The 22,950-nt window shown below is 34.4% G+C and overlaps 3 protein-coding genes across 11 annotated transcripts; all 3 read right to left on the bottom strand.

The window, feature by feature from the left end:
- Window positions 1-1,303: 1,303 nt before the first annotated feature.
- Window positions 1,304-2,367, bottom strand: LOC131000467 (glutathione S-transferase-like). Its single transcript, XM_057926382.1, has 3 exons — window positions 2,106-2,367; window positions 1,977-2,025; window positions 1,304-1,875 (listed from the first exon to the last, which is right to left on the bottom strand). Exons 1-3 carry the CDS (start codon window positions 2,250-2,252, stop codon window positions 1,439-1,441), a joined length of 633 nt encoding a protein of 210 aa, XP_057782365.1. The 5' UTR covers window positions 2,253-2,367; the 3' UTR covers window positions 1,304-1,438.
- Window positions 2,368-6,609: 4,242 nt separating this feature from the next.
- On the bottom strand, window positions 6,610-10,573 carry LOC131000469 (autophagy-related protein 18a). The gene is made up of 4 exons (XM_057926383.1): window positions 9,434-10,573; window positions 8,359-8,566; window positions 7,701-7,827; window positions 6,610-6,892 (listed from the first exon to the last, which is right to left on the bottom strand). The coding sequence occupies exons 1-4, from the start codon at window positions 10,301-10,303 to the stop codon at window positions 6,802-6,804; spliced, it is 1,296 nt and encodes a 431-aa protein (XP_057782366.1). The 5' UTR covers window positions 10,304-10,573; the 3' UTR covers window positions 6,610-6,801.
- Window positions 10,574-13,560: 2,987 nt separating this feature from the next.
- LOC131000470 (uncharacterized) lies at window positions 13,561-18,546 on the bottom strand. Of its 9 annotated transcripts, none has more exons than XM_057926386.1 (15): window positions 18,153-18,546; window positions 17,986-18,034; window positions 17,557-17,627; window positions 17,283-17,322; window positions 17,148-17,182; window positions 16,614-16,793; window positions 16,367-16,526; window positions 15,839-16,152; window positions 15,641-15,763; window positions 15,424-15,545; window positions 15,232-15,329; window positions 15,051-15,136; window positions 14,679-14,782; window positions 14,272-14,328; window positions 13,561-13,962 (listed from the first exon to the last, which is right to left on the bottom strand). In XM_057926386.1, the coding sequence occupies exons 1-15, from the start codon at window positions 18,174-18,176 to the stop codon at window positions 13,896-13,898; spliced, it is 1,530 nt and encodes a 509-aa protein (XP_057782369.1). In that variant the 5' UTR covers window positions 18,177-18,546; the 3' UTR covers window positions 13,561-13,895. The 9 variants fall into 9 exon arrangements, 7 of the variants coding, with proteins under 7 accessions (XP_057782369.1, XP_057782367.1, XP_057782368.1 ...); XM_057926384.1 differs by having other exon boundaries at window positions 15,641-15,772; XM_057926385.1 differs by having other exon boundaries at window positions 15,641-15,772; window positions 17,557-17,624; window positions 18,153-18,531.
- Between the last annotated feature and the right edge of the window lie 4,404 nt (window positions 18,547-22,950).

Here is a 22,950-nt window from a genome sequence, read left to right on the forward strand (position 1 = left end):
TATTATTTTTAAAGAAAATTAATAATGATTCTCCAATTAATGATTTTTCAATGAGTTATTTGATGTTTAATATATACGTAAATGTAAGTCTAATATGAAATCCAATTAAAAAATAATACAAATATGTTAATATAAAGAAATACTGTATAAAAATCATACAAACATAACTAAAGATTTAATAAATCTAAACCACATTTGAAATTCTATTTTTAAGATTATATAATTAATTATTTATCTACAAATTTATATCAATATCAATACAAATTCTACTTAAAAAGAATAATTTTTAAACTAAAGAGTTCTGAAATGAACCAAAATAATTTTCATTTTTTAGTTGTATTAAAACTATTATAATAAAACAAATATAAATATGAATAAAAAATTATATAAATAAAATAAAATTGATATAGAAAAACAACCATACCTTCAACATTAAAAAGAAAGGAGACACGAAAGAGAAAAAATTAATTTTGTGAAACGATTATAATGTTTTCGTTTTTAAATTTATTTTTACATAAAATTAAAGATCTTGTCATGATTTTTTTAGTTTAACATCCATATTATTATTATTTTTTCCCACAAATTTAATTTGATAATTTTTAGAAAAGAATCAAAATATAAAAGAAAGAAAATTTGATGTGAAAACCTTAGTGTATTAAACTAAGTTTTCATATACTTCCTGTGTCCCACTAAGCATGACTCAAATGTTTTGGATACGTAAATTAAGGAAATGTTGTTTATAACTATAAAGTAAAGTAATTATACTTAAATCTTAAGGTATAAAGTGTATTTTGACCCATTATAAATGAAATATTGTAAATTGGATTTTGAATCATGCTTGGTCGGACGAAGGGATTAATATATGAGGTGGTCTTGAGGACAATCGAGTGTACCGTACAATCAGGTTGCACCCTTACTTAGACTCTGACCAGCATTCTACTTAGACTCTGACCAGCATTCTGATCTCAATCTGTACCTTGACCTGAACTTTATAAATAAGTACTATTTTGAGTGCGGGCCAATTCGATTATATGGTACACCCGATTGTATTCAAGTTTTTGTGTTAATATCTAGATTACTTTAGAACGAGCCTCATGCCTGAAAAAAGACCGGCCCGCCTTGACTTTTTTGTTGGACTCCTAATTTTCGATCTCATACCAACCCTAAAATTGCGTAGGTGGACTAATTTTGATACATTGATTCTATCGAAGATATTTTTATCATTATTTTAAAGCAATTTTATCGAAACATATTAGATTAAAAAAATGTGAGACTAATAGAATTCAATGTAGACACAAAAATATGCAATCAAGTTGTGCAATTTCCAGCATCATAAACTCAAATTATGTTAAAAGAAGTAGAGAATTCATGAGCAAGAGCTACACCAACTCATTAAACACAAACCAACAACTTAGCATGTGCAGAATTGTGTGTGTGGCTAAGCCGCATTTATCTTCTGCCAAGCGGGGCGGGCCAAGAGCGCGGCGGCCCAGGCGGCGACGCAGGGCCGCGCGTCGAACACCGCCTTCACCTTGGTCTTCATCAGGTTGGCGATGATCGGAATGTGGTGCAGATCGGCCAAGGAGAAGTCGTCGCCGCCCAAATACTTGGACTTGCCCAAACGGGCCTCGTACACGTCGAGAACCGCCGCCAGCTGGGCTTGCCCCTGTTCCACCACGGCCTCGTCCACGGCCATCCCCTTCATGGGCTTCACCAGAATCTCGAAGCTCAGTTTCTGGCCGGCGGCGTCGAATTTCTGAGATTCCACTTCCAACCACAGACCGATGATGGCCATCTTCTTCGGATCCTCCGAGATTAGTGGAGTTCCCTTGTCGGCGTATGCATGCGCGATGTATCTCGTTATGGCTCTCGATTCTGCAACACCAAACAAACAAATGTATCTCAAATTTTGGAAGTGTCATTTCAGTGAACAAGTGGAGTGCAAGACAAGATTTTTTTTTCTTTTTTAATTTTACCGAAGAGCTTGAGATCGCCATCTTCGAATCCCGGCACCTGCCCGAATGGCTGAATCGGAACAAGAAATGTGGGTCAAATTAACAATTAAAGAAGATGCAAGCAATTAAGAAACACAGAATAATGGTTACGTTGATTGAGATTAGGGGCTCCTTCTTCTGCTGGCCGGTTGCTAAATCGACCAACACGATCTCGTAATCGAGGCCCTTTTCTGCTAGGCAGACAAGAACCCTTCTCGCTGCGGGGGAAAAGGGGTGGCCGTAGACCTTGATCGCCATTGCTGCTGTGTTGAAGAATAGGAGTGAAAAATGGTTTGTGGAGGAAGATGAGAGTGATGTCTAGTGCTTAAATAGAGAGATGATCTCAATCATTTAAGATTTTACTCATTATGTTAATACTATTATTATACGCAAGTCAAAATAAATAATATACTATTATTACACCAGATCCTATGCTATTATATTGGAGTATGATTTTTGTTATCATATCAAATTATAATTATAATTATAATTAAACAATTAAATTTATAAATTGCATAAAAATCAAATCTTGATTTTAATTTCATTCCTCGTTCTTTTAGTTAACGGAAAATATTAAATCAAATTTTTATTTTTATATAATTTATAAAATTGACAATCTTAACTATAATTTATTAATTTCTAATGGATAAAAAAATTGATGTACCGCTGCGCGTAATAAATGTTTAGAAATAATGTTATCGATCTAATATATTATTAAAAACTCAATTTTGTGATTTTTTTTTTCAATTGTGTGGAAGATGCTAGAAGAAAGGGTTGAATTTTTCACGTCTATATTGTAGTTTTGAGTTTTGAGAGATAGCGACGAGGTAAGTCCCCTCCCAAAGGAAAACAACGCCAATAGCTAGATCTGTAATTTGGACTTTATAACGTGTTTCAATATATTTGGATATATGGTTGCTTAATGTTAGATTATACAATTTCTAATTTTATACTGTTTGAAATAAATAAAAAAATCTTTTATTATATCTATTAATTATTCTTAATATTTACTTGGTAGTGTTCAATTTTTTTTATTGAAACGGGCATTCAATTATTAAATTTAGTTCAAAATTAGAATTAATATAATTCTATTTTAAAAATATAACATGTTTCTAAACATGAAATGAAAAGTTATTGATTAAAATAAATTGCCAATTTTTTTTAAATGCAAATATTCACATAGATATAAATAAACATTTAATAGAGTTCACACCATAAATTCAGTCAAAATTCTTATTGGAAATATAAATATTTAATGAATTTTTTATTCCATATATATATAATATTATTATATTAAAAATATATATATAAAAATAAAAAATCAATATTTATTATATTTGATCTGGATCAAATTGATCCAAACACCATCGCCCTTTATTATTTAGAGAAAGGATGGAGTATAATAGCATGTTCTAGAACTACAACATATGGTCCATGACCCCTTTCTTAGGCTTTAAATATAGCGTTTTAAGATGCATTAAATTAAATATAATTAAAAACCTTTGGTAGTTCACAATCACACCCTCGTGCACTTTCCATGCTTTAATAAATAAAAAAGTCTTTCCTTTTCCCAAAAAAAAAAAAAAAAAAAAAAAAGCAAGTAACAAGTTTCACACTGGAGGGCCAAGCACGGTATGACGGTATGTTTGATTATTTCATCTCATGTTTTTTAATTAATTGAAGTTTTTAAAAGATAATTGTACATTTAATATGTATGAGTAGATATACAATAAAATTTCCGATTTTATTGTTCAATTATATTGTGATATCTTAATTTCAAATATATATATATATATATATAGGGAGAAAACATTGTAGAAAAAATATAGTAGAAAACATTGTAGAAAAAATATATATGATACATAGATTATCATACTTCATACATCACCTAGGATGCTCTTAGCTTTTTGTTAGACAAATTTTGTAAGATTGAAAATCCAATCCTTAGCCCTGACTTTATTTTTGGATGAATTTATTTTAAAATATCGAAACAAACAAAATTCCTCATCAACACTGCGGCAGATAAAATTAATACAAACACCACCTACTCCCTTCTCCCTACTGCAACTAACTTCACAAATAAATGGGTAAGAAAACTTCAGTGTAGCATTTATTACAATTGCTTCTTTCTGTCATGACACATTTATATATACATATATACTTCCAGTAATACTTTTTGTGTTTTCAATAATTTAACATTGATCATTAACCCCACCATCATATAATATCCACTTTTTCCACACATTTTAAAATTGAATAAAATTAAATTATTTAAACTACTTAACATTTTTAAGTAGTTAAAATATAATTACAAAAATTTACAGTAATTGCACTAAAACACACTAGATTTTAATCTTATCTCACATAGTAGAATTGGTATAGATAGTATAAATGTTTAAGCAGACAGTATAGCAAGCAAAATCACATCCCATCTGTCTCCATTTTTTCCTCGTTATTGTTTCTTCTTCAATTCATTTCTTCTAATCTTAGTGGATGCTCTAAAATGAAGAACGAACCGCACCAGTTTGTAATAAAAAGTCAACACTTGATTCCATCAATATTCTTTTAGCTCGAATATGATTTTTCTTGTTTTTCAGGTATGCTTAGCTCCACACTGTTTTTTCTAGTTCGAGTTCGAGCTGCTCCAAATTATTGTATAAAGATGTGTTACATTTTAAACAAAATATTTAAATATATTGAGTTTAAAGTTATTATGGGTAGAGAAAGAGATGAAACTATGGGCGACCTACTTTAATATTTTTGCCGCTTGTAGTCCATGCATTAGTTACCTTTTTTACCTCTGATAAAAGCAACCTTTTCCAGTTTTGATTTTATTGAGCTAACCATATACTACAATACAATATTCATACAAATACCACAGCAAACGTAGCATCACCTCAAATTAACATACAGACACAGGATTCTCTTATTTGTTAGTAGTTCACAGCTTCCATTTTTGACACAAAATGATGAGTGAGAGAGATAGTGGTGCCAAGGGCCAACTGGAACCGGCGGTTCGACCCTGAACCGGCCCAGTGGTCAACGGTTCCGGCTCGGACCGTTGACCACCGGGCCAGTTCAGGGCCAAACCGTCAAACGTTAAGGGCCGGTTTAGGTTCACATATATTTCGACCCTGAACCGGCTGTCCGAACCGGCGGTTCCAGCCGAATTTTTAATTTTTTTTAAAAATCAAATTCATATCCTACATTTTTCAATGTGGAATTCAACTTAACTTATAAATATATAACTTATATTCATGTAATATATAACTTATAAATATATAACTTATATAATAACTTATAAATATATGTTGTATTTTTTAAATTTTGCGTATATATATATACTTAACTTTAATAATTTTGAAATTACTCAACTTAAAAATCTTAAATAATATAATAACCTACAAATTTTGAAATTTTAATAATTTTTGAAATTTTTGAATAATTTTAATAATATAATACTTAACTTTAATAATTTTGAAAATTTTCAACACTTGTAAAGTAAATTTTTTTGAAATTTCATCACAAATCATTTAATTTCATAAAAAAGAATACAATTTTTTTTTTAAAAAAAGGAAAAGCCCGTGAACCGCCGGTTTTTGACCCGGCCCGGAACCGCCGGTTTAGGGTCCGAAAACCGGCCCTTCAAATTTTAGGCGGGCCGGTTCAGGTTCATGAAATTTTTGAACCTGAACCGCCAGTTCGGGCCCGAAACTCCTGAACCGGTGGCAACCCTAGAGAGAGAAGGAGATAGAAGAAGAAGAAGAAGGGCTTCTGCTTCTCAGAGGCAACTAAGGTTTGGAGTTTGGTATATTGGTTGGTTAGAATTGTTGCCACGTGGGCATCCTTCAAACGAAATTTCGTTGGAGCTATAAATTCAACCAACTTTAATTAAACCGGTTATCATAAATTAGTTCAAGAGACAATAATACAATAATACTATCTATATATGCCCACTAGTTAATACGTAAGTCTAAATAACACAAGTATTCAATTCTAATAAAGCGATCTTATGTTATTTTGGCTATATGACCAATTTGGTCAGACCAACGATAAGTAGGTATATTATCAGCTTTGTCCAACTGAATAATTTAACGAATATAACATCGCCTCACACTTTTCTTAAAAGAAATATCACCTCCGACTTAACAGATAAATTAACCGCTAGAAATACTCACTATTTTATTTTATTTTTAAAACAAGAATTGATGAATGGACCAAAATATCAAATTAAGACACGAATTGATGGACTGAGAGAATATACCGTATAATTTTATACAACTTTCATCCCAATAAACATGACACATTTCTTTTCGTTATCAATATTTAGGAAAGTAAGATTTTAATGGAAAGTAATTATGTGAACTTATATTTAATATCACCACCAGAAAAAGAAAACAGACGAATATTAATAAGGCCGGAGGAGTAATGCTTTTCAAATAAGTACCCTAAAAAAGTTTAATCTGAAATTTATCCAGATGCTCTTTAGAGGAGAAAAAAGCAATGCATTTAAAGTGAGAACTCAATTACTTCCATCAAAATCAAATACTACTACTAGTTAGACTTTTTACTATAATCTCTAGAGAGCGAAAAAATATCGTGAAGCTGCAGCAGATGACATAAAAGCAATAAATATAGAAGCAGATATTGTCATTATTCCCATTTTTACAATATTAGACTGGTTATAGATTAAGCAGTTTCACTCAGTTGGTTGCATTTACATTTGGATATTTACAACGTCATCGCGAACCCACAAATTAGCAGCGGGAAAACATTAGAGTGGAGGCAGGGTAGTATGATACTTGTGCTAAAATGCTTCTTCTGGCTTCAGAAAATTGTGATACTCCAACTGTGTCATCTCCCCACCACTCCCCGGCTCGAATTTGCACCGGTAGAAGCTGCATATACATTCACCAACTAATCAGTATCTTTTCTTCTCTCTCAACAACTTACTACAAAATGATATATAAGCATGTTTGTAGATATCACTTACTAAAAAAGGATATACAAGATGTAATATATTATGGGAAGCAAATGCAAAATGTCCACCAAAGAAAACAGATGGAATTTCAACTCTTGTTAGTACTCCCTCTAAAGTTATTAAGCATCATCGTTTCAGAGCTTACATCAGTTCCATTTAATACTTCAATCCTGATCTTATTTCGAGTTTATTATATTTTTGACGTATTTCTTAATAACCATAAAAATATCTAAAACAAACTTTAAACAAAATCAGAGAAGTATTATCTTTTTCCCTTCGTATAGAAGCTCAACTTTGTAGCTCAAAACATCAAATGCCCAACTAGCCAGCCCAACTTGAATAATTGCACCTAAGTATCAGCTTTACAAGGCCATGTAGTTGGAACATATAACCACCTAGAGAGGCGGGTGCCAACCATAGATCTTTAATTGATTCTTTAACCTAACAGTTCTTGTGGTGCTTAATTACTCATCTTTTCTTCCACTTAAAGGAAAAAATTGTAAAGTTAACTGATGTTTAGAACCCAGTCTGTGCAATTCAACAGGTCAGCCAATCTAACTTTACCCAGATAGTAATACTTAGAATAGGAACAGTCCTTTCAGAGGTTTGTGATTTGAACAAGGCCAGGTCTATGACACAGGAGCCTAGCAGCTGCATGTAAGCTTGGAAAATAGAAACTTCCAAACTAATTGAAGTAGTACAGCTGGGAGTTAAATAAAACTGACCTTCCATCCAAGCCAAGAATTACCACTGTATTCTTCTGGTGACCAAAGGCAACAATATATTGATATCCTTCAGGTAAACGGAACTGAGCCACTGACCACTCTGAGCTGAAATATTTCGGAAGGACTCCTGCCAAACAAAAGAAAACTGATTCAGGCCGTGAAGCATTCAAAGAGAGGCAATACATACTTGATACTTTCCATTTCCTCATTGCCAATTAGACATATTCTTATGAGAAGACAAACAGGTCTAATACTAGCTAACAACCGTCAAAAGGGGAAAAACATAGAAAAAGGGACAAAGAAAGAAGTCAAATAGAATTTGTACTGGAACCTAGAAAAGAAGCTCCTCAATGCAAGCAGCAAATAAAACCAAGCAGTATCCAAGATTTGACAATGGCCGACATGAATGATTTAAGGAAATTCCAGATAACCAGATTAATTTCCAAATGAACGCTACAATGAAGCTATATAACAACTATGCTAATAATTTGAGCTTCTAATAATTCTCTTCAATCTTCCATTAGTACTTGTGGAAAAAGAATCAATCCAATTTCCTTCTGAACTCAGATAAAAACAAAGCCACCAATTTGCAGACTCCACAATAAAGCAAGGGGCTGCAATATTTCATTAAATAAGAGAGTATAACTGAGGATTATACCTTTAATGAAAGACAGTGAAGAGCCTGCCGTCACAGTTGAAGGGTTCGTATCTGGAGGACTGTTTGACCTCTCGCTTCCAACATTCCCAGAATTAACCTTAAGGCTGAAAACATGAACAGTGCCCTTATCACTTGACACTGCCAACCACTGAGCTGTGGGCGAGAATGCCACGCTATATATTTCTGCCCTGTCCGCACCCCTTCGAACCTGCAGCATATTATAAGTGAGCTCTTCTTAGATCATTTTTACATTGATTGAGCATAAAACATAAACAAACTTATCAAGGTGCAACACACAGAAAACAAGAAACAAAATCAGAATACAGCTTTTTTCCACACTTCAGAACAATAGCATTGTCACCAACATACTCACAACAACAATATATGCACAAACAGACCTCTAAAGAAAGAACATCATAAGACTATAGCAATACTCTAATCCATTCGATGTTAGCTCATGAGAGAAACAAAGGGGCTCCAAAATTCACAATCTCTCCCATATATATTCCAAAAGAAATTGTTATCTAAATGGCTCTTAGCACTTCTCAAGACCATGTTTTGAAATAACCAACATTAACATTCAGTCCTCAATCACATAATTAATGCTTACAGAAATGAATGAATGACCAAACAATCCAGTCGCAGTTAGTTTTCCATAGATTTTCATGAATGGACACATATTTAAATCAAGCTGCAAAAGGTATACATTAATTGAACTCCCTCCATTGCTCACCAAGTGCCTATTACCATATTGAATCTTTTTTTTGACATGATATTACCATATTGAATCTCATCAATATTACCACATTGAATCTGATCAAGGTAATCCGCCACAATATTTATTCCCATTGCAATTATTTGCACCCTAGTCAACAAACTTAATGGGAACTGTACATGTGAAGCTGTTCATGTCTGCAAAGATAGAAGTCTTGGCATACCTCCAGAACATTGTTGCTGTTGAATTAATTAACTAACATGGAGCACTTTTATCGAACATTCAAAGAATCAACTCACGCCCAATGGCCTACATTATATGACAAATAAAACAACATTGCTAACAACATAAACAAGTTACCTCCTGCAGCAAACTTCCATCGTGTGTATTATATATCCTAACAAGCGTCCCCTTACTGCTAGCAGTTGCCAGCAGATTCCCATCTTGCGAGAGCGTGAAGCACGCAATTCTGGAATCATGAGCCATGATGAATTTAGTTCTCTTTGATGCGTAATGTTCCACCCTAACCTGCCCCTTCTGCAGCCCAGGACAAACCAGCACAAACGATCCCGCAACCTGCGACACTGCGCAGAGTCCCTTGGGGTTCGCAATAGTCTCAATTTGATGCAGCAGCTTTAAATCCGCGAAATTGTACACAAAAATCTTCTGCTCGAGAACAACAATAATTCGGTCCCTCCGAAGTCGAACCCCGCGCACTTCAGACCTGAAGGACAACTCCCCAATACACCGGCTCTGATGATCGTCCCATATCATTACCTTATTCAACGGATACTGCGGCGAATCGCCACCGCCGACTAGGGCAAGGATATTGCACCGAAAAAGCATCTCGACGGCGCCAACTCCCCCGCCGTTCCCATCGAAATCTCGGCGGAAGATCTCGCGGAAGGGATCGCAGTTATAGATTCGGAAACCCCGGTCGGTGCCGGTGGCGAAGCAGCCGTAGTCTTGGTTGAAAGAGACGTGGAGGAGCTTGATCGGGCTAGGGTTTAGGTTGGGGGTGAGAACGGCGGGGTTATTGTTGGCGGCGGTGGAGGAATCGCGGTCATCGGTGTCGGGAACAGCATCGTAGGGGGATCCTCCGTCGTCCGGCGGCGTGTCGGGCTGGAGGCGCTCCTGCTGCTGCTCGAGGTAAGGCTGGAGCATGGGGGAGATCAGATTGGGATTAGGGTTAGGGTTTGGATGGGAGGCGAGGCTCGATATGGTGGCCATGGCGCAGGCGGGGACCCGGATGGAATTACGGGAAAAGGGGAGGAACGGATGATTTTGGGGGCGCAAAGGATCGAAGCGATGAGGGAGGCTAAGAAGAAAGGCAGTGAATTGACGATTGTAGCCTTGGGAAATTCGGAGCCATCAAGGGACAAAAAGGGTAATTTATTGGGACAAAGACGAAGTGTTGTCACTGTATACGATTCGTTAATTGGAGGGCACGTAATGTAAAAATTAAACAATAACAGAGAGTGACGTGTCATCTTCCTTATCGATTTCAATCCCAATATAAGTAACTCGTCGAGTTTTAATCACTTTATAATAGTATAATTTATTAGTATTAATAGATTATAAAAATAATTTTATATTTGTATTAAATTTTGTCATCTAAGTTGTTAGTTATAGTGAAACATACATCAAAATGATAAAGAGTGTATGGTTTAATTATCCACACTCGTTCAAAATTTATGTACCCGCTCGCACTCAATCCAAACATAATTAAAAATTTATTTTATTAATCATTTCACTAATTACTCAAATCTATTAGGATTTATAAATATAAATTGTTTGTTAATACAGTGTGTGCAAGCATGCATCGAACCAAACTCATTCTATAGAGCCACCTATCAAGCTTGAGAGCTCAACAACGAAGCGGAGCTTGCCGAGACGAGGCTCGAGCCCCACGGTCGAGTTCTGATGTGGATGCTTTTAGTGGCGTAATTTAATTTATTTTATGAATTGAGATATTATAAATGAGACATCCCAAGAAAAGTATTAATATTGATTAATTGATCTGTATTTCCAAAATAAGAGGTACTTTATTTATTTATTCAACGATGTACACATGATCACTAAATATGAGTTTACACAGCGTCTGAAATCGAAAATATTACTCCATCTGTTCACAAAAAAAATTGACACTATTACACTTTTGATCTGTCCACAAAAAATTTGCAATTTTCATTTATAATAATAGAGTCCACATAACTCTACTCACGTTTAAAATAAGACTCTTACTTCATAAAATTTATTCGCATTTTATTAAAACTAGTGTACCTCCCGCACGATGTGCGGTGATGTGATTTTAGATTTGTGTAAAATATGCGTATATTATATAATTATTAATTTAAATTAAAATTATTAAAATTTGATGCCAAGTTTTTCTCTACAAATTGATCCAATTTTCTAATATAGTCAATGTAATTTATACAAAATCATATTCCTTCAGTCTCATAAAAATATGAACCTTTTTACGTTTCTACATTACCTCACCACGATCATTTTACTTGTTATCTTTACTTTTCATCAAGTAGAACCCCTTTTCACTCACAGTACATTTTTATCTAATAAATCTTAAAACTCGTACAACTTATAAATGTTCATATTTTTATGAGACAAAGGGAGTACTACCTCCGTCCGCCAACAGTATACAATATTTATTCGATTTAGCGTCAACAAAGAGTATATTACTTTCTTTTTAGGACATGTCCACCCTTTTTCTTTTTTTTTTAACCATAACTACTCATTTTTACATGATTCACACTCAATTTAACTACAACCGCTCGTTTTTATATGGTAAGACCCTTTTATTCACTAAAACACATCTACCAACTATTTTATTAAATAATTAATCACTATTATTTATTTTTAAAATTTAATTTGAAATTAAAATATTATAATTACAGGAAAAATGGGAGTAAAAAAGGAATTTTTTTAGTTTTTAAAAAAGGATTAGTTGTAAAATAAATTATGAATCGAGTCAGCTTTATTTTCAACTCATGTATTTATATACTCCCTCAATTTTAAATATTTCCTCATAAATACCAAATTTTTATAATATTTACAATTGGGGCTTTCCAACACAAAATTGAAATAAGAGTTTGAGAAAGTAATTAAAAATAATTAAGATCGAATTAGTTTAATGAGATTATTGAATTATTATTTCATAATAATTACATAATGTCCTATTAATAAATTTTAATACTATAGAATTAAAAGAAAGTAGAAAATTATTAAAGTTTAATAATATGTTCAACAACAATTCTTTTTGACTAAATATTCAACAAACAATAATTTGGCAGTTCGTTTTCCATTATTATCGGCAGAAGTGGAGTGAATTTGATTTTTATTTTTTAATTATTCATTTTTCTCAATTCCAAATTTACCCTTCAAATTAAATTTATTTACATTTACTTTGCTTTTTATATATATAAAGATTCGTGTCGTCATAATTTTTTTGTGGAATAAGATATTAAAATTAGTGCACATTTATCATTCATTGTCTTTTTATTGTCTCCGATTGGGATGCAATGTTAGATGGGTGATGCATTGGACTGCGTTACTTTCGTCCCAAGTCACCAAGTTGACATTCTCATTTGCATCCAAAATCAGGAATTTAAAATAAATGGACGCGGTTGTTTATGTAATATACCAACTAGTTTAATTGTAGTACTTATAGCTAGTTACGGTTTTTGTCCGTTTCTAGGACATTAGCCAAGTTTAATTGATCAAATTTATCCGTCAAAACCCATCATAAAAATCTAATCCACCTCAATTCACAAGGATTTACATAGAGGGTGTTTGGCTAAGCCTATAAACTCTTTAAAACAATTTATAAGTTGCTTAGAAATTACAAGTTATTTAAAGTGTTTGGCAAAATAAGCTCCGAAAGAACTTATAATCTACAAAAATAAGTTCCAAGTGCTTATAAGCTCCTCATAAAATAAGTTCATCTACCTCAACTTATTTTCTTATTAATACTATCTTATAAGGAACTCTCATTTTGCAAAAATAACTCAACTAGTATAATTTTTTATTTTTATCATATATCATTCTAATTTCATTTTTATTCGATTTTCTCTCTCTAACAAAATTTTTCTCTCACTAACTAAAAATTCTCTTTTTAACTTATAAGTTCAATTACCCAAACACTTTGACAACTTATAAAGCTCTTAGAAAACTACGTCTTATAAGCTCTTTAAAATAAGCTTAGCCAAACACTTCTTATTTTCATATTTCACTAGATACCACGTCTATCTTTAAAAAGAAAAACTAAGGTACGCTCTATTAATTTAATGGAAGTCGCAAATTAACCATACTACACTTAATTATTACAATGATGACCAAACCAAAGATTTCGTAAATGATAGTCTAACTTTCCAAATTCAGCCAAATGTTTGCGTATTTTTTGTCATCAAGCCAACTTACGATTAAAATATGTATTAAGATTTTCTAGATAGCCAAACTAGATAGAGTGTTAATAAATAACAAAATAGGGGCTTTTATAATAATGACAATGTACAGGACAACAACAATTAAAATGTACTCCTACTTAGCATCTGATAGAATTTATGAGAGCACTCACCAGTAACTGAAATCGCAACAACTCCTGCTTACAAGACCACTTTTTTTCATTCTTCTTTTCGAAAACGCTTATGATTTATGAGAGCACTTTCACTTGGCTATTTTCAGTTTTCACACACACACGCAAGCATATGTGTATAGTTGTGTATAAATTTAGTTAAAAAGTAAACATAGAACTTGTACTCGAAACCTGAGGATCAGTAAAATTTGTTGAAATGGGGTGAAGTCGAAGTCAAGGCTGGACCTGGGAGAAGTATGAACATAGAAAGATTACTTCATTTTTCACCTGCACCTCTTTCCTGTTCCAACAGACACCACGGCATGAGAGCACTACTCATAACATGAAATATGAACAGCATAGTCACAAGAACACAAGGTGGAATGGGCGAAGGGTTAATATCTCTTTTGGCCTAGCATATGCACAATTTTTATGTGTCCTAACATAAGTCTCTTTAATAATGAGTACGTAACATTTTAAATGAGTTTCTGGAGATTTGGAGAGAAGGATGACAGGGAGAGAGAGAATGGGAGTAAGAAGAGAGGGATTGAGTTTAATAAATATATAATAGAAATTAATAAATTTGGAGTACCACTTAAGCAAACCGTACCAACTAGGCAAGAGGGTCCGAATTTGGAGTGCCACATAAGCAAACAGGTCCGAATTCCTATCAGCAGGACATCATCGTGAAAAAATTGCAAAGGAATTGCAAAGGTTAGGTAATCATTATTAAAGAGGCTTAGGCTAGGACATAGACATAAAAACCTACATGCTTTAGGCCAAAAAGTGATATTAACCCAATCAGCAAATCGTGACAGGCATGGGATCCAGGTTAAGACAGAGTGAAGTATAATATTACTGCATTATAAATGATATGATATCGAGGGAATGAACTAAACTAAAACAAGTAAGCAACTAATATGTCTTATTTTAACTTGAGCAAGAAACCAAAATATACTCAGAAAATACTCTGGACCTGCAGATTTCATATGGTGTTTAAGCTTGTGCAAGTCATACCAAGGAGGGTGAATATATATCAGGTTGCTGACTTCCAGATCAGCATCGTCCGACATTCTTGGGTTGAAGATGATAGTCATAGTCCTTGCCTCCTTAGGAAAATTCTGGAGACATAAAACAAAAGATCATTCGTATATAAGGTTAAGGAACATGTGTGCAACTCTGTCAATTTGCCCATGCCATGATGCAGTTACTAATCACAACCTCTTTGAAGTTTCTCTACTGTGAGAAAACTTATGGGAGTTCTCCATGAAGGCACATCTACGAGATATGAGGACCTAAGTTTGGAAATATCCCAGCAAAGGCAACTGCCTACTAAAATTAGATAATGTTTAAAATGATCTAGTTTTTATATTCTGGGAGCAAGTGAACCTTTCCATCTCCAACACAATTACAAGAGCACACAATCAGCTTTGCTTCCAGAGACCTCGACAAAATTCTGACCATAACTGACGTTCCTTCATGTGGAAACAAAAGGAATTCAAAGATCAAGGAATTACTTGGATACAAATGGTGGTATGTAGATAAATAGAATGTTCGGTCTCACTTTTACCTTTGAAACCAGTTTCTGCACATGCATTCTTTAAGGAATCCATCTCTCTTTCTTTCTCAATTTGCATTACTTGCTGCAACTTCCTATACATTCCACCACTGCATGATTTACAACTCAATGTGAATAAAATGAAGAGAATCATGAGCTGCATTTTAGAAATCCTGATATCTAGCACGGTAGCACCATACCCACCACAAGGGTCTAGGAAAAGAAACATGCAGTCTGTCATCAATTGCAGAGACTGTTCTGAAAGCTTCATGAAATTGGTCTGCCATAGTCCTAGAGATAATCGACTTTACACTTTGAGCATTCTCCTGACACGACCATTTTGACAGTCAAGCAGGTAAAGGTGTGATGCATGGATCAAATGAGTTCAAAGAACTTTGATAGCCATTTAGCTAGGAACTACCTCATTCTCACTTTCAAAAGAAGAGTCACTATCTAAGGCCTCAGGAAGATCCTTGCCTTCTTGGATGCTATCACCCATTGGAAGCACATTTCTTACTAAAATAGCCTGCTTCTTTCTTCTTTTCTGGATCTCCTGCATTCCTTATATAACTGAATGTAAAATGTACATGCAGGAGAAAAGTTTATAAAAGAGACTAACCAGTTTGGAACTCCCTTCTTGCAGATCACTTCTCTCAAGGAAGCTACCTAGAATCTCAGACATTGAATGCCCTCTGGTGTCATGTTTATGGGACATTTCGAAAGGGTGTATGCGTTTATCATGAATGTTCAGCTGAGAGTCGGCCATATTAATGTGCATCTCATCGTCAGCTACAGCACCAATTTCATCTGCTACGAGGATATTGTCAGATGATGCCCCTCCATCACTATCACTGACAACCAAAGATGGGTCTGTTTTATCTGAATGGCAGGGGAATGAAAATTTGACCTTAGCCTTTCTCCGGACCCGTCCTCCTACATGTTGATTATTCAGTATAACATATATCAGTTAAACTTAAACCACAAACCTAGGACATAAAGAGGACCTGGGTGATGATATAGAAAATATTCTTCATAAAAGCATCTTTGCTTTAGGGAGACAGGGTATATCAAAAGAACGTATAAACAAAGAAAGAATGTATACATGATTTTTGTCATTTAGCTTTTGCCAGAAACATATGCTTAGTACCTCTATTCGATTTCTTTTCTTTCACAAATGCATCATGGTGGTTTGAGGAACAGCAGGGATTCTCATTTGACCGGACTAATGCCTCCACTTCACGACTTGCTTCAGACCATGTGATGGCCAACTTTTCTCTAACACTTCTAGAGGTACCAGGATCGATTTTCTGGATGTGTTACTACTCAATATTTAGAAACTATGATTATTAGATATATAAGATGGCCTTCTACTTGTTCAAACATAAGTACCAGACCTCATCATCAGAAATAATTTCTTCATCAGAGTACGAGACTGAAGCTACTTCAGGTAAGCAGATAAGTCCTTTATTGGAACGAGCACGGGTAGCGGAGGCAATTCCATGGTAGTGGCTGCGAGAACTATCGCTGAAGATAGGAGGTTCAACTTCATCTTCGATTTGATAACGTCCTTTTTTCTATCAACAAACAAGATTAGTAATAGAAACTACAACCATCGAATTTTAAGGATATATAAGGATTACACTGTTATTTGTGTCCTCAATCATTCTCAAGAAATCATAACACCAAGTCACCAATAGCAGGGACGAAGTTTTAATATTGAAAATTCGTAACAATTTAAGGAATAAGATTATTTTTCTTTTTTTCCTTTTCTACAAGGAATAGATAACTTTCATGTTTATATAGTAGTAAAAGCAAGTTTCTTCAGTACGCATTCCAGCAAACAAAATTGGCCAACATATTTTGTAGAGCATATCCAGATAGTTCTTATAGTACTAAAACTTGTAGCTTTTAGAGTTTGCAGTAAATACCCCAGGGGATGAGATGGACTCCTCTGTAAAGGACTCTGCAGAAACGCATCAGGTTATTCCATTTGAGTTTGGGACCCGAGCTCTATAACTAATATAGCTGAAATGCAGAAACAAGAAATAAATCACATAAACTACCTCTGAATATCTCAAGTTGTGAGAGAACCTGTATCTTCCCCTGCCAAAAATCATACTAGTATTTGTTATGGTAGCCTTTGTCGAACATAGACAGGGATACTAAATTTCATTATTTCAATAGGCAGATAAAGATCATTGCAAACTCAAATTCTGAAATAATTCACTATTTTCACAATACATTATTACACTTTTATTTCGACGAATCAGAACTAAAAAAGTGCAAACAAGGATGTGACCAAACGTTTAAGTATGCGTGATTGATAAAAGCATTTACCTTGCCATTTTCCTCTCCACCCAAGGAAACAGTGTTTCGTGTCCAGTCACCATCCGGACCTTCATCCTCTTCTGATAGATAATAACAATGAAGAGATAACAGACAAATTTGTGAACTAAATACAGAAAATAAACTTGTTCAAGATTTAAATCATCAAGTTGACCAGAGAAAGCGTAATCAAAACCCTAAATCGTACTTCATCATCATAAACTTAACACCAAGCAGAACAACCGAACGCCAGATAAAAATCCAGACATATTACCAACTTCGCAATCAAAATTTTCATATATCAGAACAGAATCCCCCGTCCCCCAAATCATATAGCAGAAATTAAATAACCGAATTTACCGAACGAAACATAATCCGGAAGAAGAACGAGAGGAAAATTCAATAATCTTTTTTCACTTGATTGATATTTCCAACTCTTACCAGATATGCTCTGATCGGAATCTTCATTTTCTCGCGCTTCATTTCTAAACTACAAGTCCGAAAGCAAACTTTATCAGCAGCGGCAACAAAAACGAAATAACAACAACAAATGCAACTGCAGAATATGCAACCAAAGTAATAGATAAAATTATTAGCTAATTACTTACTCCAGCAGCGTTTCTCCGCCACATTCGCGTAGAGCTGGCAAATTGGATAGCGAAATTATGAAATTTTCCCGCCCTAAATTGGAACTCGTCGCAACAATTGCTTTGGCACAAATGGTGTTTTCTCGCGCAATGCTAGGCCGACTGAAGGATAGCGATTGTAGTTGCCAATGGAAACTACTGTAACTCTTGAACCGGACTGACTGAGAATAGGTGAAGTACTTTTTCTCTTTTAAAAGCGTTTTATGCCCAAATTTTGCCTATATTTTTAGAAATAGAATACATTTTCAATTTTGATATCTCATACTCCATTCCTCGACTGTAGTGTAAAGTGCGGTGTGTATGTAATAATGTAAGGTCGTGACTCGTGAGCTTCAAAAAAATAAGAAGAAGAAGAAATGTGTATAGGGTGGAAGAAGAATTCACCAATATTGATTCGTCAAGTACTCTGTATACAGGGTTAGATTATAAGGGGAATTAGTGAATAATTATTTTCATGAAAAATAAGAACACAGAATAAGTTAATACTAGTAATGTCTTAATTACTATTGAGACGTTCAACTAGTAAAGTCACTACTTTTTTTAATAAAAAAAATAACAATTTAAAATAGGGTTAATTACACCAAATATCGCCAGTTTTGCCTGAATTTCATTTTTTCCATAATTTTAAATAAATTTATTTTTTATCACATATTGAATTAGTCGTTCATTTTTCCCACGATTTTTTCCCCTCAGATCGGAGTTGACGTGGCATTGATATGGCTCGCTGGCACATGCCACATACGTTCCACTCCGGTGGTTGAAAAAATTACGTTTTTTATTACACTAAATATCACGAACTTTGCCCGAATTTCATTTTTCTCATAATTTTTCATTTTTTTTTCATTCTTCACTCTGACGATTGGTGGTTAGCGATGATTTGTGGAGACAATTCTATTCTGTAATTTCGAGCTTGGGGCGGGGGATGGCGGAGCTTCTATGATTTCAGGCGTCGGCGACGAAGTTGGCCGTCCCACAGCGGGTGAGTGGCAAGAATGGAAGACCAATGGCTAGCGGCGCAATAGAAGACACAGGACTGGAGGCGCGATGGAAGACAGACGGTGACAAACATGGTTTTCGTACCTCATTTTCGTATGAATTGTTGTCATTTTCCTTTATGTTTTGCTTGTGAGTGCTTGTTTGTACCTTAATGTTATGCTTTGTTGATATTTGATGCTTGGTATAGTTTTTGGAGTGTTTTCAGGAAAAATCAAGGACTAATTGGAGGATTTTGAAGACATGAGATTGAAGTACGTCTCGAGAGGAATCCGTGAGCGCAAACGGCGACCAAATCCGAGTCCGGACGAGGGAGAACGGAGCAAAACGAGCAGTCTGCGCAAAGAGCCCAGTAGCCCGCGGTCACCACCCGCGGCCGCGGGGAGGGACCGCGGCAAACTCACCCTCGACACCAGAAGACGCCCGCGGTCACCACCCGCGGCCGTGGGGTGGGACCGCGGGTCCCCTGAGCATCCCCACGTTTGAAGGCCGCGGACGCGGGCCGTGACCGCGGGAAAAGGGCGGGGCTTCCCCCAAGTGGGCCCCAGACGTGATTTTGAGCCCTAAAACCCCATTTTCCCCCCATTTCTCACATCATTCATCTTCCCCAAACATTCAATACACTCTCCTACCTCCATACTAAACCCTAACCCCCATTAATTTTCCTAGCTTCCATAACTTCACTCAACCACCAAGATTTGAAGAGGCATTGAAGAGGAGAGAATGAAGAAAGCAACCTTGAAATAGGATTTGTCACTTTACTCTCTATTTCATTTATGTATCTCTTTATTTTTGGATTGTTGTTTGTGAACATGTTAGGCTAAAATCCCCCATTGGTTTGGGAGTTAGGCTAGTAGATTATGTAATGGATTGATTATTATGCTTAATATATGTCTTGATTACTTCCTTGTCATTATCTTTTCAAGCCCTAGTATTCTTTCTTGTATGGATTGTTGGCCACTTTCTATGCATTTCTCATTTGTGATTTGAATCGGGAGAGGATAATCATAATAGATTAGGAGCTTGAAACATATTAACTCAATAGACCGGGAGGTTGAGAGTTGGGTGAGAGTTTATCGATCTATTTGTGCTTTTGGGAGTTATAGGTTAGAAGTTGACCGGGGACGGCAACTATGACCCGTAATCTACCGTTTTAGTCGTCCGGGAGGGGCTAGAACTAGTTGGGAGATCACTCTAGATAAATAGGAATATCAAGACTAATATTGAGCTAAATTGAAGTCCATTGCTAATCCATCGATGCCTAATCCCTAAACCACCTTCATCACTTGATTAATCCACTTTGTTTGATTGTTCTTATTTTGTCTTTGAATTTGTTAGTTAATCAAACCACTCACCTCCTTGTTTAGTCTAAATAGCTCTAGCATAATGACTTAAGGTAATCACTAGAATTTGACTAGTAATTTGACCTTGCTTCCCTATATTGCAACTACACCGTATACTTGCGGTGTAGTAAAAATAATAGCGAACAGACGTCGGTGGGCGTCGACGGCTCACAGCGCCTTGACGGCGAGATGGGTGGCGGCCGACGAGATGAAGGAGAAGAAGACGGCCGATTTTTGTTGACGAAGAAGACAACCGATTCTTAGGGCTTTTTTGTGTGATTTTGTTACCTGAGTAATTTTAAATTAATATATGTTTTACATCAATGTTATGTGTAAATTTAAATCCACATCAACGCCACGTCAATTTTTCGGTCATCGGAGCTAAAAGTCGTGGGAAAAATGAACGACTAATTCAATCTGTGATAAAAAAAATGGAATTTTTTTAAATTATAAAAAAAGGGGAAATTCGGGCAAAGTTGGTGATATTTGGTGCAATTAACCCTTTAAAAAATTACCAACAATGGGCCCAACTTATTTTATACATCAACTCACTTAAAATAATTCATAAATTTCTTCCACCAACCTACTATATACACTAATTAACTACACTTTTCTTAATACATGTGCCCAAAGTAATGAGACATTATTAATGGCACATAAGGAGTATAAATCTGTGAATAACCTGTTTGTGATGCACGAACAATGTATTTAGTTAATATGGTGAAAGTTTTGCCTCCTTCAGGATTTAGACCTCAAATCATGCATTACAAATGGCTTATTCGTAGATTTGTACTGACTTATTCGTTATTTTTCTTTTAATAGGTACTTTTGAATAAATTAATATCAGCCATATAATTTAAATTTCTAACGTTCCAGAGTCATTCTCATTTCTCACCACATTTAGCCATTCTTATTAGCTCATTTATGTATATATGGGGAAAGTTCTAACAAAAACCAATATTAACATGAGGAATTAGAACTAATCTTGAACATGTAATTTTTTAATCTAGCGGTTATGGTACATTTCTTTATTAATCACATTTTTTTTTGTTTAATTCATTTAAAATTGTCGTTTTTTATTATATTTATGCATAAAAGATTAAATATGTAAAATGACTTATATTTAATTAAAGAAATATGAGATTTTTAAGGGATTATAATCCACTATCTTTCAACTTAATTTATTTTCGTTCGTCTAGGTTTTTACTAGTTTTCTATTCTTAGTATTGTACCTTAGTTTTAATTCTCTCATATTTTATGTAATTCATCACGATTTATCATTCGATCAAAGTGAAATCTTATCGAAGGCAGTGGAAGCAATTGTTCATATACTATGAACATGGTATTTCTTAAATTTATTATTCGTTGATTAATATCATATTTCTTTTAATGAAATTGTTGTCGAAATTATATATGTAAATTTGTTTTCTTATTATTTTGGAAATTACGATATAGTATGAATTAATATGTTTGTATTGCTGAGAGTTTTTGTCGTTATGATGAAAGTAGAAGTTTTATAGTTTCATTATATAAAATGCATCGTTGAATTGTTGTCAATGCATATATAAGTGAAAATTTAAAATGCCTTATTCTTTAAATTATATATGAAAAATGCTCTCTTTTATAAACATAAACTTTTTATGCCTTATTCTTTAAATACCTTTGATATTGATAGGTTTGTTTGATTTTTTGTGAAAGTCTTACACATTTAACCGATTTGACAGCTATCAGTCAACGATTCGACAACTATTAATCAAGAGTACATGTGATCGGTGCATTATCTGACCGCCAAGCAAACCCATCAACATCAAAGGGTAAAATAGATTATTCATTTTTAATTTGGACATAAAATGTTTAAGTTTATAAAGTAGGACATTTTTAACATACAGCTTAGGGAATAAGGCATTTTTACCTATTAACACTATATGAATATATTAAAATGCATGAACATGTTCTTAAAGTGTTGAAAAGTGATTGCGAAAAGTCAAATTTTGTGCAATCTGTTGTTGCTCATAATGTTTTTGATATGCACAAAAAAAGATGGTTGCACAATCTATTATTAGTTTTCATATATAATTTATTATTGTCGCACATAATATTCTTGGTCTGCATTAGTTCAATGCAATTTTAGATTTTTTTTGTAAAACCTAACCTCTCATTCTCTTATGCGAGATTAGATTTTTCCTCTAAGATATCATCTTTGTCAATCATTCTCATGACAATACACTTCGTTAATTCACTTACTCTTGTAATCGTTCTTCAACAATACAATCTCCTTTCGCCCGTTACCATTTTATCTCATTTACTCCTTTGGTTTTAGATCTATTCGTAGAAATTATTCCACCATGTCGTTATCATCTCTACTTGAGTTCGTTATCATCTCTATATGAGTTCGTGGTTTCAAAGATCTAGATGGAATTTCA

This window comes from Salvia miltiorrhiza, chromosome 8 (genome assembly GCF_028751815.1).
Source record: "Salvia miltiorrhiza cultivar Shanhuang (shh) chromosome 8, IMPLAD_Smil_shh, whole genome shotgun sequence".
Classification (NCBI taxonomy): domain Eukaryota; kingdom Viridiplantae; phylum Streptophyta; class Magnoliopsida; order Lamiales; family Lamiaceae; genus Salvia; species Salvia miltiorrhiza.